The 14,270-nt window shown below is 34.7% G+C and overlaps 1 protein-coding gene across 1 annotated transcript; it reads left to right on the top strand.

The window, feature by feature from the left end:
* Positions 1–674: 674 nt before the first annotated feature.
* LOC126371257 (uncharacterized) lies at positions 675–14,236 on the top strand. The gene is made up of 6 exons (XM_050016536.1): positions 675–1,897; positions 2,704–2,890; positions 4,180–4,381; positions 6,703–6,953; positions 9,279–9,395; positions 9,628–14,236. Exons 1-6 carry the CDS (start codon positions 1,163–1,165, stop codon positions 9,723–9,725), a joined length of 1,590 nt encoding a protein of 529 aa, XP_049872493.1. The 5' UTR covers positions 675–1,162; the 3' UTR covers positions 9,726–14,236.
* The last annotated feature ends 34 nt before the right edge of the window (positions 14,237–14,270 follow it).

The raw sequence follows: 14,270 nt of genomic DNA, 5'->3' as shown, positions 1-14,270 counted from the left end.
CGGGAATTCCTTATGTCCCATACAATTAAAACACCTGTTTTTAAATCCATAACAGACTTGCCATAACGTCAATTCACATAACGATTAGAAAGTATAATTATGACATCATAATATATAATATCATTACTTGGCATAATTATGAAAAACAATGGCGGTAACGGGTGCGAGCGAAGCGAGCACGGAACTCCACGGCACCCTGACACGGTTGATATAGGTTCCTTCTCAGCTCGAGTGGTTTAGGTTGCTTGTGACCATCAAGGCCCGAAGTGCCGAGAGGTGGCGGTGCAGACTTTTTATTATGCTAATAAAAAAATTTATGAATTGAATAATTATGAATTGATTGTTAGTTTTAATGTTATTACATTATGAAAAAAAACAATAGGTATGATAAGCATAGGAGAGCCATTTCAAAGGTATGTGTTTTAATTTTATGCTTTTCTATCTTTATTAAATTATTACGTAAAATAAAACAAAAGGCAGATTTATCTTATATTACTTTAAACTGCTACTTTAACTAGTATCTAACGTACTCATCTCTAATAGACGTATTTGTTCCGCTCTCCCCTCACCTCTCCTTCACCTTGCAAAACAAGTATTCCTCTCTTTCTTTCAAACGAATTTTAGTATTTTTATCACTTTTTCTCATGACCTTTGAATATGCTGAATAATAATATCAAAATCTTTGTTTACTTCTCGACTTGTGTTCGGGGAAGTGTTTTTGTTATTGTGTGTGAAAATATTTTCAATTTCATCATAATCCGTGCTTTTAATTGTCATTAAATTGAACAATTATTCGAAATGAACTATTATTGTGCTAAAGGAAGTGTTTAACCGCTACAAATCCGCCTGAGAACTATTGTCTGGTTAAATTAGATATCGAAAGTCATTGTGAATAATCAAGTGGTTACAATTTTTATTCGGGATTGTGGTTTATTCAGTTATGTAATCAAGTATGTGATATCGATTTGTGTCAATCATTATCATAACATATCGTTTGTGTATCACATTCGCACTGTGTGCCACGAGTAGGAGCGAAATAAATAAACATAGTAGGACGACACGTGGGTCTCGCGCTGAATTAATCGATAGACGTAAGAGGCGCGCGCCAGTCTCTATCATTGAGACGGCTCAGCGTCAAGGTCACCGTACACAAACACGTGCGATGGCGGATTCTATTTACACACATGACTTTCTCTCAGAAGCAGGCATTGAGATAAAACAGGAGTCTCCTTTTGAATTGGGCACTATGTCGGCCTCGGTGCCCATACCGCAGCGCAGGGCCGACCTCGGCGACTTCGGCACAGACTTGGATCTGTGCCTACAGGATAACCTGGGTGGCTCTGGATCCTTCCACAATGTCCCCAATATGCAATACAGCAAACTCTCATTTGATGCTGATAATTCATCTAAAATGGAAACATTCAAAATGGATGATGATGATATATTCCAAGTAGACAAAGCTGATTTGATTCTAGGCCCAACACTTGCTGAATTAAATGCAAATCCTGACACACTTTTAGATGATCTGAATTTTGATGATTTACTCTTGCCTGAAGAAAGTGGATACTGTGTACAAATTGGTGGAGCAATGAGCGGGTCTCGAAGACCCGCTACACAGACATCAAACACGTTGGCTGCTGAGAGCCCATGTAGTCCATACAGTCGGGCTCAACTTGCCTTTTCACCTTCAAGTCAACATAGTTCAGCGTCTTCAAGCTTTGCTCAACCAACAAATCAGTTGCCAGACTTACTACTGCGCATGGACGGTGGTTATGGTGGTGAGATTGCCTTGGGGCAGTCAGTGCCTGCTTCTACGGTCCTTCCTCCGTTTTCTAGCAGTATAAAACCACAGCATACACTGTCTTCATCTGCACCTACACATCTGACTATGGAACAGGTATGAAATAGCATTAAATTAAAGTATCCTATTCTTAAAATTAGCTCAAATAGGCACTTCTTTTAATCTCTTTTTCAATTACCTATAAATAAAGTAGTAGTGATAAAATTAATTTGGAGCAAAATTTTAGACATGTAAGTGTGTCAAGTAGTCTAGCAGGAAATGTCTAATGTTGAGCACAGAGCTTGCTATTTTTAGCACGAAAGAAAACAAGGTTAGTTTGAAATTTCTGATGTTACCCTTCTTTAATTTTTTTTATTTCCTGGAACTTTTTATCAGTAATTCTAGATATACTGCATTAGGAAAAGTTGATAGGATATTAGTATTACAAATAACTGACAACAGTAAATATTATTAAATGGATTTTATAATAAACTGTGTTTTGAGGAAAATTTATTACAAAACTTATTATGACATGATGATGTACAATAGCCAGTCAGCTGATTATTAGTCTTATGCAATGATATGTTAAATTACAAATCCTATATAGTAAATATTTACATCAAAAAATTAACAGCTGATTTGTGTTCTAATGTTAACATTTTATACTTGGATTAGTTGAAAAATACAAACTAAGAATGTAACTAAGATGCTAATCATGGTAGGCATGTTGTCTAAATTTAATTATTTAAGTAAAATAACAAGTAAAGGGCACATAAGTATTGTAAATTACATAAAATAAAAAAAATATATAATTTAGGTAGATATAAATTTATACTAAATAAGATAATTATTATTGTACTCTGTGCATTTATTACAGAACAAATAAATGAATTTAATGTTAATTTATTTCAATTATTTGACAGATATGGCAGCGTCGTGAGCCCCGTAAACATCTTTTATCAACAAGCTCCCTGGCAGAAGCTGGCTCAATATCGTCCCTCTCTGGTGGTCTGCTCAGCCCAGGCACCGGGGACTACTCACAAGATGAGGACGAGAGAGAGGGTGAGACAGATGAGGACAGTGACAGATATGAGGATCTCTCTTCTGATGGTGAGTGATTTCAGAGTGAATTATGATTACCTAATTAATTATGTTAGGAATAAATGTGACAGAATGACCTATTGTAGATTTGCCTCAGATAGTGTGAATTACTTGGAAGTCACACTTTAGTTTGTCAAACAAGTTTCAACTATAAAACAAAAGTACACTCAGAATGTCAAATTATACATTATATAAGTTATACAATAATCTAAAGTACCTTGTATGTTATTTTTAAACAGAACTGCTTTATCTCTACTCCCACTATTCCTTACGGTGGAATCTTGCAGACTACAAAATACTAATAAAATATAATACCTAAAAAAAAAATTGAACTTAATTTTATTTTAGTATTTTTTTGTAGTGTCCCAGCTCTATAAGGCTACATTATAATGTGTGCAAAAAAGAGGTTGAGCTGGTTTTAGAACTGTTAGACTGAAATAAATGTCCAATCGTGCAGAATCGGCGACACCAAATTAAAATTAATAAACAAACACATCGTGACTAAAGACATTTCGTCATAACATAGTTCGACACTAAAATGCAATAACAAACTACACACCCACTTCATTGCAACAGAAGTTTATTCAGAAATTGTAAAGGCACAGTTTTATCATAGATAATATAAGAACCTCACTGAAGTTGTTGTTGTTTTTAACATAGATTCCTTACTATTATGTTGTTAAACAACTTGTTTTTGTGTTTACACGTGTCTTGAATGAGTAAGCGAATCTAAGATTATAGTACCTACCTATAACGCAAATTATTTTCCCCACAATAATAGTTTTGCAATGAATTAGTCATTTTGAGGAATTGGTGCAAAAACAATCTATTTTTGTGTTTTTTTACACATGTGTTTCCTTGAAACTATTATAGGTACTTACTTAAATACATCGAATCGGATTGTAGAATAACATTTAATAGTTACCTTTAATTAATCTGACTACTAAAATTACATAAACTACCAACTTTTTTGTTTGTATTGACTATGGTTTTGGATTTTATTTCCTATGTATTCCACAAACTTTCTAAAGATAAACAACATCAAATACATTTTTTTTTAATATAACTGTTCAAAACTTATACCTAATAATACAAAAAAAGTACATTACATTTTTTATTAAATCCCGCGTCAAGGGAGTTCCGTACTAGCGGGGATGACTGGCTACTGAACTGAATTTATTTCGTTTTTAAATTTGTTTTCTTTTTATTTTAGTGAACATAATAAAAAATATCATTCAGCTGCAAAACAAAATACCTGTGATTCATCTTTGATTGTATGCTATTCTTTTCTGTTCCAGAATCAAATGATGAGTCAATTGAGAGCAAGCAGGCAAGGCAAGCTAAGAAGGAGAGGTACTTCTGGCAGTACAACGTGCAAGCTAAAGGTCCTAAGGGTCAGAGGCTGGTACTGAAGAAGTCCTCGGAAGACCCACATGTGCTGAACTCCGTCACCGACCCGGTCTTCAGTCCCAACTGCAGTGTCAGGGGCATCAAGCATAGGTATTGTTACTACAAACTTCTTCTATCGTGTGGGTTGTGAGGTGAATTACTAACCTCATCAAACCTGGTCTCAGGGTTATTATTGAGCCCCGAAAGCCCCTGAGATGGATTACTCACATTACATCAGTAAGTAGTAACTGGCACTAACGGCTTAACGTGCCTTCCGAAGCACGGATCATATAACTATCGGACAATTAGGTACACATACATACATACTTATTTGTTACACATACACCAACTCACGCCCGTAATACGTAGTAGGGTGGGCAGTGCGACAAGTGATTGTATTAAAATGGGCTATGGGCTCATCACCCTGTATGTTCATTACATCCACCTTAAGACGTATCAAACGTGGTTGCAAGATTTTTTGTATAATATGTTTTTTCGGTCGTGTACTAGGTTAAAAAAAAAAATTAAATTCTGATTACTAAATAAAGACAGATGTAGAATTAACGAAAATCAATTTCCTTTTTGCTATTTAACTTATTTATGGATTTTAATCAAGAAAAACGTAATAATAAGTCCGATATTTTATCACGTTTTTCTATGACGTCACACTGTGCTATTTCATACATATTCCATAGTAATTTAGTGTTTTGACGTTTAGTCTCGCGCCCAACTGGGCACCCTCAGGCCTGTTGTCTTAAACGTTGTACCGGGTGAGAGCCTTCAGCGCTCCCCATTTGTCCGGCCAAGTAGTTAATGCCATCTGCGGCAAATCTACAATAAGTCACGTCAAAAAAAAAAGACGTTTAGTAAAAAGTAACTGATTTAACTAGTTGGAAACTAGCGTATTTCACTGTTATAGAAACCTCGTTAGCAGAATTCTGTGACTTATATAATAAAAGCACGGAGCGAAGCGGTATGGGCGCGAAAACGAAATCGAACGTCAAAACATTTAAAAATATATATTTTTTTAATCCTCTTTCTGAAAGAGAAAACGATTTGCATTTCACTAGAAATGCAAAGTCAGTCGTAGGAACTATCCTACGACTGAACTAGCTATATTAACATCATGCCAACGTTTACCAGTTTAACTGGTTATATTACAACTCTCGTTATGTTTTGCAATTTTAATATTGAACTAGTCTTCTAATAATCAGAACAGATACGTTCAGATTTCACCTTGAGCCAAGGCCGAAATTCCAATTACTATTTTAGCACTAGTGATAAGATAGTATAACAATTTCTGGAGGGAAGTAAAATTAGTATAGAAATAACGGCCCCGATTCCTGCAGACACATCCTAATTTTATTTTAAGTTATACCCGTCATTTTCTTATCCGCCGAAAAGGAAAGGGAAGGATGATTTTCAACAATTTAATTTTAAAATGAATATAATAATAATAATATAATAATATCTTTATTTGTACTATTAAAGCCTTAAATATATGACAATATTTGTTACATTTATAAGTATGTAGTGAATGAATAACCCGTGCGAATAAAATGGGCGTCTCCCTGGTATGCATTCTGTTTGACGTGCTGTCTACTACTACTACTTTAGACGGTTGTTTTAGATTTCTGCATAAAATTGACGTGTATTCCATAAATTTTATGCCTGTCGATTACCCGTCCCTTTCTTTTTCAGCGGATAAGAAAATTACATGTATAACTTAAAATAAAATTAGATGGCGTCTGCAGGAATTAGCACCATTATATTTGTTTATAACTTTGCCCTAAAAGAAGAATAGGTTCATACTCACTCTACTCGACACCCAGTGCTATGTTGCCTAATACCCATATCCAGACATTTTGTTTCTGGACTCGATGGATGTGAGAATATCTGCCATCGCTAGTCCTTAGGTGCAACTCTACTTTCACCAGAAACCTAATAGTGCGAGCCCATGGTTTATTTGCTGCCGGCAACCTTCCACTAGCCACGTGAACGTTTCCCCGGATGCGATGGTTAAATCCGTGTCGTGGAAGTAACCACGTAAACCGTGATGTTGCGCCGTAGTTGCCCAGTGAACAGGGACTACTTATACTTACCCAAAACCGTATTTTCTTACATCATCATTAATTTAAGAGCGACGCTCTTTTCTGTGTAGTAATCTCCATTCTTGTCTAATAAAGGCCAATTCTTTAACTTTCTTACAAGTTGTGTAATATCTGTCTAATTAGGAGTTCTTCATGTATGTATTAGTGTTGTATTTAATTAATGTTTTTGATATATAATTAGTTGACTACTATCCCAAACACTACCTACCCGCAAGAGCTGCTCCAGGACACTTCATTCATACCTATCCCGGTATTAAGGGGAGAACTGTACCCATACACATATTGGGATTGGGACATATTTATATTTAGTTTCACTTTCAGTGGTAAAGCAAGGAAGGGCGACGGTAACGACCTGACGCCGAATGCAAGGAAGTTGTACCTTATTGGAAAGGAATTGGACAACTTGAGTAAGGTCATCAATGACATGATACCTGTCAGTGAGCTGCCCTTCAACGTGAGACCCAAGACGAGGAAGGAAAAGAACAAACTCGCTTCCAGGGCGTGCAGGCTAAAGAAAAAAGCGCAGCACGAGGCGAATAAACTCAAGTTGTACGGACTACAAACAGAACACAGTAAGTGTATTTTGTTTTATTACTACCTTATTTAGGATGTTGACGAAGCTGCGAAGCGACGTACGAACGAGCATTAATGGCTAAATAAACCAATCCTATTGGATTTTCTGTTTTCATAATACCCCCGTGCCCTAGAATAAAGAATAATACTATGTACCCCTAAGCACTTAGGGAAACTCACAATGAGAAAATTAAATCGGAGTCAGGCCGGTTCAGATATCGCGTCGTCGATAGACGTTCCATTATGCGGGAGATGGTCTATCTCAATTTATCAATTTTGTACAAAGTTATATATATTTTGTGTTAGATTTTGCTGTACTTTACAAAATTAATATAAAATATAAATTACCCACTGCACTGTTTATACAGCCAACGAGATTTTAAAAACTACATAATTTTGCTTTATTATTTTTCATGATTTTGCTTTTTTATCTATAACAATGAATTGCTGTTCGTCTCGTTAAAACTCAAGAACAGCTGAACCGATTTGGATATTTTTAGTCTTGAAATATTTGCGAAAGTCCAGGGAAAATTTAAATTTAAATGGTGATGAAATAAGGGAAAAGGGTGATACGTAGTTCACCGGGTCAACTACATTTATAATAATTTTGTTACCTAATTATCTGATTTTGTAATAATTAGATGTTATTTTATAATAAGGCAACTACTGTCGCCTCTTTTATATTGCTGTGCCCTTTCAGAGCGTCACATGTATCTACTTACTATGTACCAACTTAGCGGTTTTTATGGCATGCAATAAGTAAATACGAATATGAATAAACGTCGTAACTATTTGTTGTCTATGTCGATCAGATAATCCTCCTGCCCTTATCCCGCTTTAGGTGTAGTCGGCACAACATGTATTTCTCTTGCATTCATTTCTGTCAGTCTTCATCTCAGTACTCCTACCTTTCACACACACATCCTTCTTTACACAATCCACCCACGCTTTCTTGGGTCGTCCCCTACCCTTATATACATCCACATTCATACTCATAACTTTCCTCGTTATATGCCTTTTATCCATCCTTATTACATGTCCATACCATGCCAACCTGTTGCTCCTCAATTTCTCACTAACCGGTACTTTCAGATTTTATTTTATATATTCATTTCTAATCTTGATCACACCACACATTTGCATCTTTGCCACATTTACTCTTCTTTCATCCGTCTCCTTTGTCACCCAACGCTCGGAACCGTACAGCACGATAGGTGTTATGACCGTCTTATATAATTATCATCTCTTTTAGCTTTATCTCGATCTAGTTTCTCCATATAAAATTTCCGAACATGTTTATCCACAAGTATGCATAATAAATATTACATACATGAATAACTGCGCGGCAACGTAGACATTATCGCGTTTGTTTTCTAGCTATAAACGAAGGAAAACAGACTACGTGTATTACCGTTTTTCCAATGATTTATGCATTATTTATGAAAACAATATACCAATGCATTATGTATAAACGCATCCAACTTAGAATTTATAATTTCTGTAAGGAAAACTACCAAGTTTATCTTTCAAATTATCAATTTCGTAAATAATGGCAGGTCGTCCTAGGGATTTCTGAATACCGTTTTATGCCCATTGACTAACGACAAAGTGACTAGTACATTTGAAATAATAGCACACGTCGGACACTTCATACAAAAAACCTCGTTTCCTAAAAGAAAAGTAGGTTCATACTCACTCTACTCGACACCCAGTGCTATGTTGCCTAATACCCATATCCAGACATGTTGTTTCTGGACTCGATGGGTGTGAGAATATCTGCCATCGCTAGTCCTTAGGTGCAACTCTAGTTTCACCAGAAACCTAATAGTGCGACACCAGGGAGTAGTTGCTGCCGGCAACCTTCCACTAGCCACGTGAACGTTTCCCCGGATGCGATGGTTAAATCCGTGTCGTGGAAGTAACCACGTAAACCGTGATGTTGCGCCGTAGTTGCCCAGTGAACAGGGACTACTAATACTTACTCAAAAACGTATTTTCTTACATCATCATGAATTTAAGAGTGACGCTCTTGTCTGTGTAGCAATCTCCTTTCTTGTCTGTTTCACACTGACACTACACATTGACGTTATCGTACACGAACACGCATCTGTGTGTGTGACTAAAGTAAGACCGAGGGCGGCAAGGTAAACCTACTTCAGCCGCTGGTGAGGAGCGGAGAGTTGCCGTTCTATACGTAGTAATATTCCTTACTCTGTGATAATATTCAAAATCTAATATTATATTTAAAATACATAATAACGGGTTCCAACCGCGTTTGCCGCGTTTTGCGGCTAATATTATATTTATACATATTATGTTTTCAGAACGTCTTCTTAATGGAATTCATCAGTTGAAGCAGTTGCTAAGTAACAGAGTGACCAACCCACAGAGCAATATTGATTGGAATTCGCAGGCTAAGGACATATTCAACACAGCTACAGGTATATATACGTATTATTTAATGACTGTTTGATATCATTTTGTTATTTAGTTTTACATGCGCAGTAGGCATTATAAATAATTGTGTTACCTAATTGGTAACAAAAATATATTACAAAATAGGTATGTAATTTTGTAGTATAATATGGCAACTAGTGCCGCCTTCATTTTTTTAACCTTTTAATCCATAGTTAGTAATACAAATTCTAAGCAATATTTATATGCTTGTTTCAGAAATAAAAATAGCCGGCAAAACGTCAGAGTACGTCAACAAAGTATTGGATAAAGTGAGACAAGGTAACAACCCTGGACTGAACGACATAAAGCTATAAACTCATCTACAGATATGAATAATAAAACGAAAGGCTGTTCTATGTACCTCCAAAGTTATTTAGAGAGAAGAGAGTATGTCTATCATATAAAACCTTAATTGTCCAAGACAATTTTATTTTTGTATGGTAACATGAATATATAATTAGTCATATAAGAAGCTTTACAAGGCAACTGGAATTTTAGAGTAATTCTTGTCTATTATCATTATTATGCCATAAGGTAGACGTTAGTGACGTAGTACGGTGTAGATTGACGCAAATAATTATATTTAAGAACCAAAAAAATAATTAAAAATGGCAATCTATAACTGTAAGTGTATACCGCTTATTGTAGTTGATTTGGTCACTCAATCAAAGAAAATGGAAGTTGTTGATGGTTAACTTTATATATTTACTTATTCTATGAGAAAATAATGTTATTTTGTGGTTATATATCAGATAGTCAAAAATCCACAGGCCAAACTTTAAAAGAACTACAAATAAAACAACAAATTTTAATAGACCAGGGGGTTTAAAAAGGCCACATCAAAGCAATTCATTATAAAAAAGCAATATTGCAATTTGACATTAACGCATGTGCAAACAAATGTCAAATAGCAATACCTGGTTCATTGTGGCTTTTTTAACCACCCAGAAGTAGTTTGAGCTTGGGTTGGGGGTTGGTGAGGTAAACCTAGCCCAGATACTTGTGGGGAGCGGAGAGTTACCTTTGGTCAACCGCCCGTTTTAATTTGGTCAGTAGTAATTTAGGCATTTAAATTTTGACGTGCCATTTTATTCAAATGACCGTTGTTATTTAAAAAAATAATATTTCATTTGAAATTATTAAAAATTTTGCCAATGGATTTTTGATAATTTGGTAACCTTTTTTGTGGAATGTTATAAAGTGCAATATCGAATCAAATTCAAGAGATAAACGTGACTTGTTCTAAAAGCCCGATTCATAAGTTAACGAGAGTAATTCCGCTAAATCTGTAGGAAGATGTTTAAAAATGTGTTACTCTTTCCTGCTTTTCCTTGACTTAAATCATTGGTTTACTTTCTTTACTTTTGTTTTTCTTCGCGTTAAAACTAAAATGCTGTTTTAAGTGACCACAAATCTAATAACACGAACACATTTTAAAGACCATGTTTTAATCAATAACCTTACGCTTAATTTAACACTTTATTCCGAGACGAATGCCAATCCACCGGTGCAATTATCATTACTTAAGCTGAAAGCTTCAGGTTTAATGGAATTATAATTACTATTACAGAGCAGATGAAGTCGATTTTTTGTTATGTTTATTTTGAAAACATCGCGTGCCAGTGATATTACGCGATGAATCTTATTGACAGTGATTATAATCGTAACTCCATATAAAACTGACAATATTGACAACGCGTACGATTAAGAAGAATCTGTGTCTGCTTTCCGCATTAAACGTAGTTTGTGAGTTTGGGCCATTAAAAGGACAACTTGTGTATATTAATATATTTTGTATGAATTGTTATAATATTCTACTGTGAAAGTATATACCTCTATTATGCCATGTTATCAAGTCAAAATTTCAATTGGTAAAGAATATTTTTAACTATATTTGGCTACAGAGACGGATTGTGAAGTCGAATTATTATTAAGTAAATATATTATGTAGCTCTGTACTATTTAGTATAAGAATAGAACGCTTCCATATTTTTCCAAATAATATTCGTAAAGTTAATGTAGTAAAGTACATGCAGATTTATAAAATCTTTCGCTTAGATTGCTCGATTTTTCGTATAGAAACGCAATATTGTGCATCATAACATAAGTTTTACACGAGTATAAAAATATGAATTCAAAATCTTGTAATTGATAGAATGCTCTATAGAATTAGATGTTATAAAAATATAATTAATTCATTGCCATATTCTAAATTTCATAATTTAATTTAACCGCTATGGAAGCGTCATAGGTGTAAATAATGTTATTTTTTTAATCTTAGGACTGATCTGGAACTTTGGTAGGGTAAATAACCGTAATAATTTTGATTCACAAACTTTAAGTCATACAAGTAAACAGAGACTATTCATTATAGTAAATTATCTGTTATCTTGAAATGTTAAGTGCCATTCCTTGTAATTCAGTTTCTGTAAATAATTTTATAATAAGTTTGACGAAAGGACATATCGAATTATCGAAACCATTTATTTATATTTTTTCTTTTCGTATTTCTGTGATTGTTGTTTCAGATAAAGTATAGTGTAAAAAATATTGGCATACTATTATAATTATCATATTTGTTTGACACTTAAATAGAATGTGTTAATGTATAACATTATATTTTGTTAAAATCGCAATGAATTTTTGTTTGTTTTGTTGTTTGTTGTGGGAAACCAGTTTTATTCGTAAGTTTTAAGTAGAATACGAAATAAAGTGTGGTATTTAGTAATAACCATTATCATGTAATGATCGACCTTATGTAATATGAATCATAAAGCATTTCGCCATTCAATTTACGATGCCTCTGATAACTTGCATTAAATTCTAGAATTAAGAATCTATATCTTTAAGATAAGTAAGTATATTTTTTTCTACATTTGCAATTAATGCTAAATATTTGGGATTCATGTTTTGTTATTAATCGGGAAGTCAATCATAAATAGTGTTAAATGCACACGAAAATTATATATATTTTTGTAATGTTGTGTAAATAGTACTTTTATTTATTGTTAAAAACAAAGTTATTCGCGATTTGTATAATGTTGATTTACTGATGGTTCATTTATACAGGTGGTTCAGATAATTTTCCATAACTGTGATCATGCAAGCGTAAACGAATTGTTAAATTTGTACCCTTGCTCTAGCTTTACATGAAAGTACAACTCATTGTCGTTAATAAAATTATTACCTCGAAAATAGACATTGATATTAGATTAAGTATAGTGCGAAAAAGGACCAAGGACCAATGGTGATATTCTAAAGAACTCTTATGTACAAAGTTCCACTTCCGTGCTGTCCTGTCCTACAATAATGACGATGGTATTTCTTTTTTATAGTACCTACAGCTATACAGGAAAATACGTTGTTGTAGATTTAGGTGTTCGATCTAATGTCACGAATAATTCTAATGACGCGTTTCCGCTAGGCAACATTTGGCGCGCGACATGTTTCACATGTTGAAAGTTAGCGCGGAACTTCGTCTGTTTACGTATCTAATAAATGTCTGTCGTCGACAACATGTCGCCAGAGGAACTAATGTTGATGCGCGTCACTTCTACACTACAACAATTGATTTGAGCATCGGTTGTTGCTCTCTAAACAAATAATAAGCCGCGTTGTTCTGCAGATAGCCTCCATGGTCTAGTGGTTAAAGCGTTAGGCTCACGATCTGGAGGTCCGGGTTCGACAATGTTCCCGATGGGGACATTGTCGAAATCACTTTGTGAGACTGTCCTTTGTTTGGTAAGGACTTTTCAGGCTTGAATCACCTGATTGTCCGAAAAAGTAAGATGATTCCGTGCTTCGGAGGGCACGTTAAGCCGTTGGTCCCGGCTATTAGCCGTAAAAACACCTCCACCAACCCGCAGTGGAGCAGCGTGGTGGAGTATGCTCCATACCCCCTCCGGTTGATTGAGGGGAGGCCTGTGCCTAGCAGTGGGACGTATATAGGCTGTTTATGTTATGTTATGTTGTTCTGCAATGTTGCTACCTACGTGTTGCGCGTTAATTGTTGCCTAGTGGATACGAGGCTTTATTGTTTTGGTAATAATATAATTAGACATGAGCATAGAATTTTTCACATCAAGGTGCCTCTATGAACAAATGACCTTGACCAACTTAAGTAGGTAAAACTATTGTTTGCAGCTTTTCTTAAAGTCTTCTTTATAATCTACACCTATTTATTATGCAAAGGCGTATTTAATATGTTGACTTTTTCTATGATGACTGCAATTCAAAATATAGTTTTTTTTTACGAGTAGGTAACTCATAAAAAATATATATTTTCTGAGTCTTCTTTGTAAATGAACTTGTAAATTCCGAACTCAAGTCAAGGCGCATTGCTCAAGGAAGCATCGTACATAACTATAGCCAGTCAACACGAAAGGATGAGGATCGCATAGGATCACTAAGTTTGGTATGATAGAATTGTCATGTGATAAACAAAGTTGCAAATGCTGACAATGAATAGAAAAGCAAATAAGCAATTTTTCTCTTATACATTGTGTTATCAAAGGAATCTTTAAAGTGGGGGCAATATTAGTACAATGTATAGGTAAGCTAGATCTTCATATTTATTATACTTAGCCAAGAGTAAGGGTCTAAAATGTCAAAATGTTAACCTAATAACAGAGCAATAGAAACTTCTATTAACTAGTTACTTGTGAAACAAACCAAACTCTTGAACTGGTCTGCGATTCAATAGGCTGTGCTTATTTGTATTAAATTCATATAAGTTTCTTATGTTTTTGTAATGAAATTATATTTTTAATCACTGTAATATTGTTATGTGTATTGATGTTTAATAAACTTTTAAGGTAATACAGAATGTGTTTTACTTTCAGTTTTGTTGCATATTGTAT

The sequence above is a fragment of the Pectinophora gossypiella genome, chromosome 12 (assembly GCF_024362695.1).
Source record: "Pectinophora gossypiella chromosome 12, ilPecGoss1.1, whole genome shotgun sequence".
Lineage (NCBI taxonomy): Eukaryota > Metazoa > Arthropoda > Insecta > Lepidoptera > Gelechiidae > Pectinophora > Pectinophora gossypiella.
The sequence above is the reverse complement of the archived record's forward strand: the minus strand, read 5'-3'. Positions and strand labels throughout refer to the sequence as shown.

Excerpts from the sequence above, each read along its gene's own strand:
- LOC126371257 (XM_050016536.1), top strand. The coding sequence starts at position 1,163 with ATGGCGGATTCTATTTACACACATGACTTTCTCTCAGAAGCAGGCATT. Across the intron at positions 2,891-4,179 it reads TGAGGATCTCTCTTCTGATG|AATCAAATGATGAGTCAATT; the intron begins GTGAGTGATTTC and ends TTTCTGTTCCAG. Across the intron at positions 9,396-9,627 it reads CATATTCAACACAGCTACAG|AAATAAAAATAGCCGGCAAA; the intron begins GTATATATACGT and ends TGCTTGTTTCAG.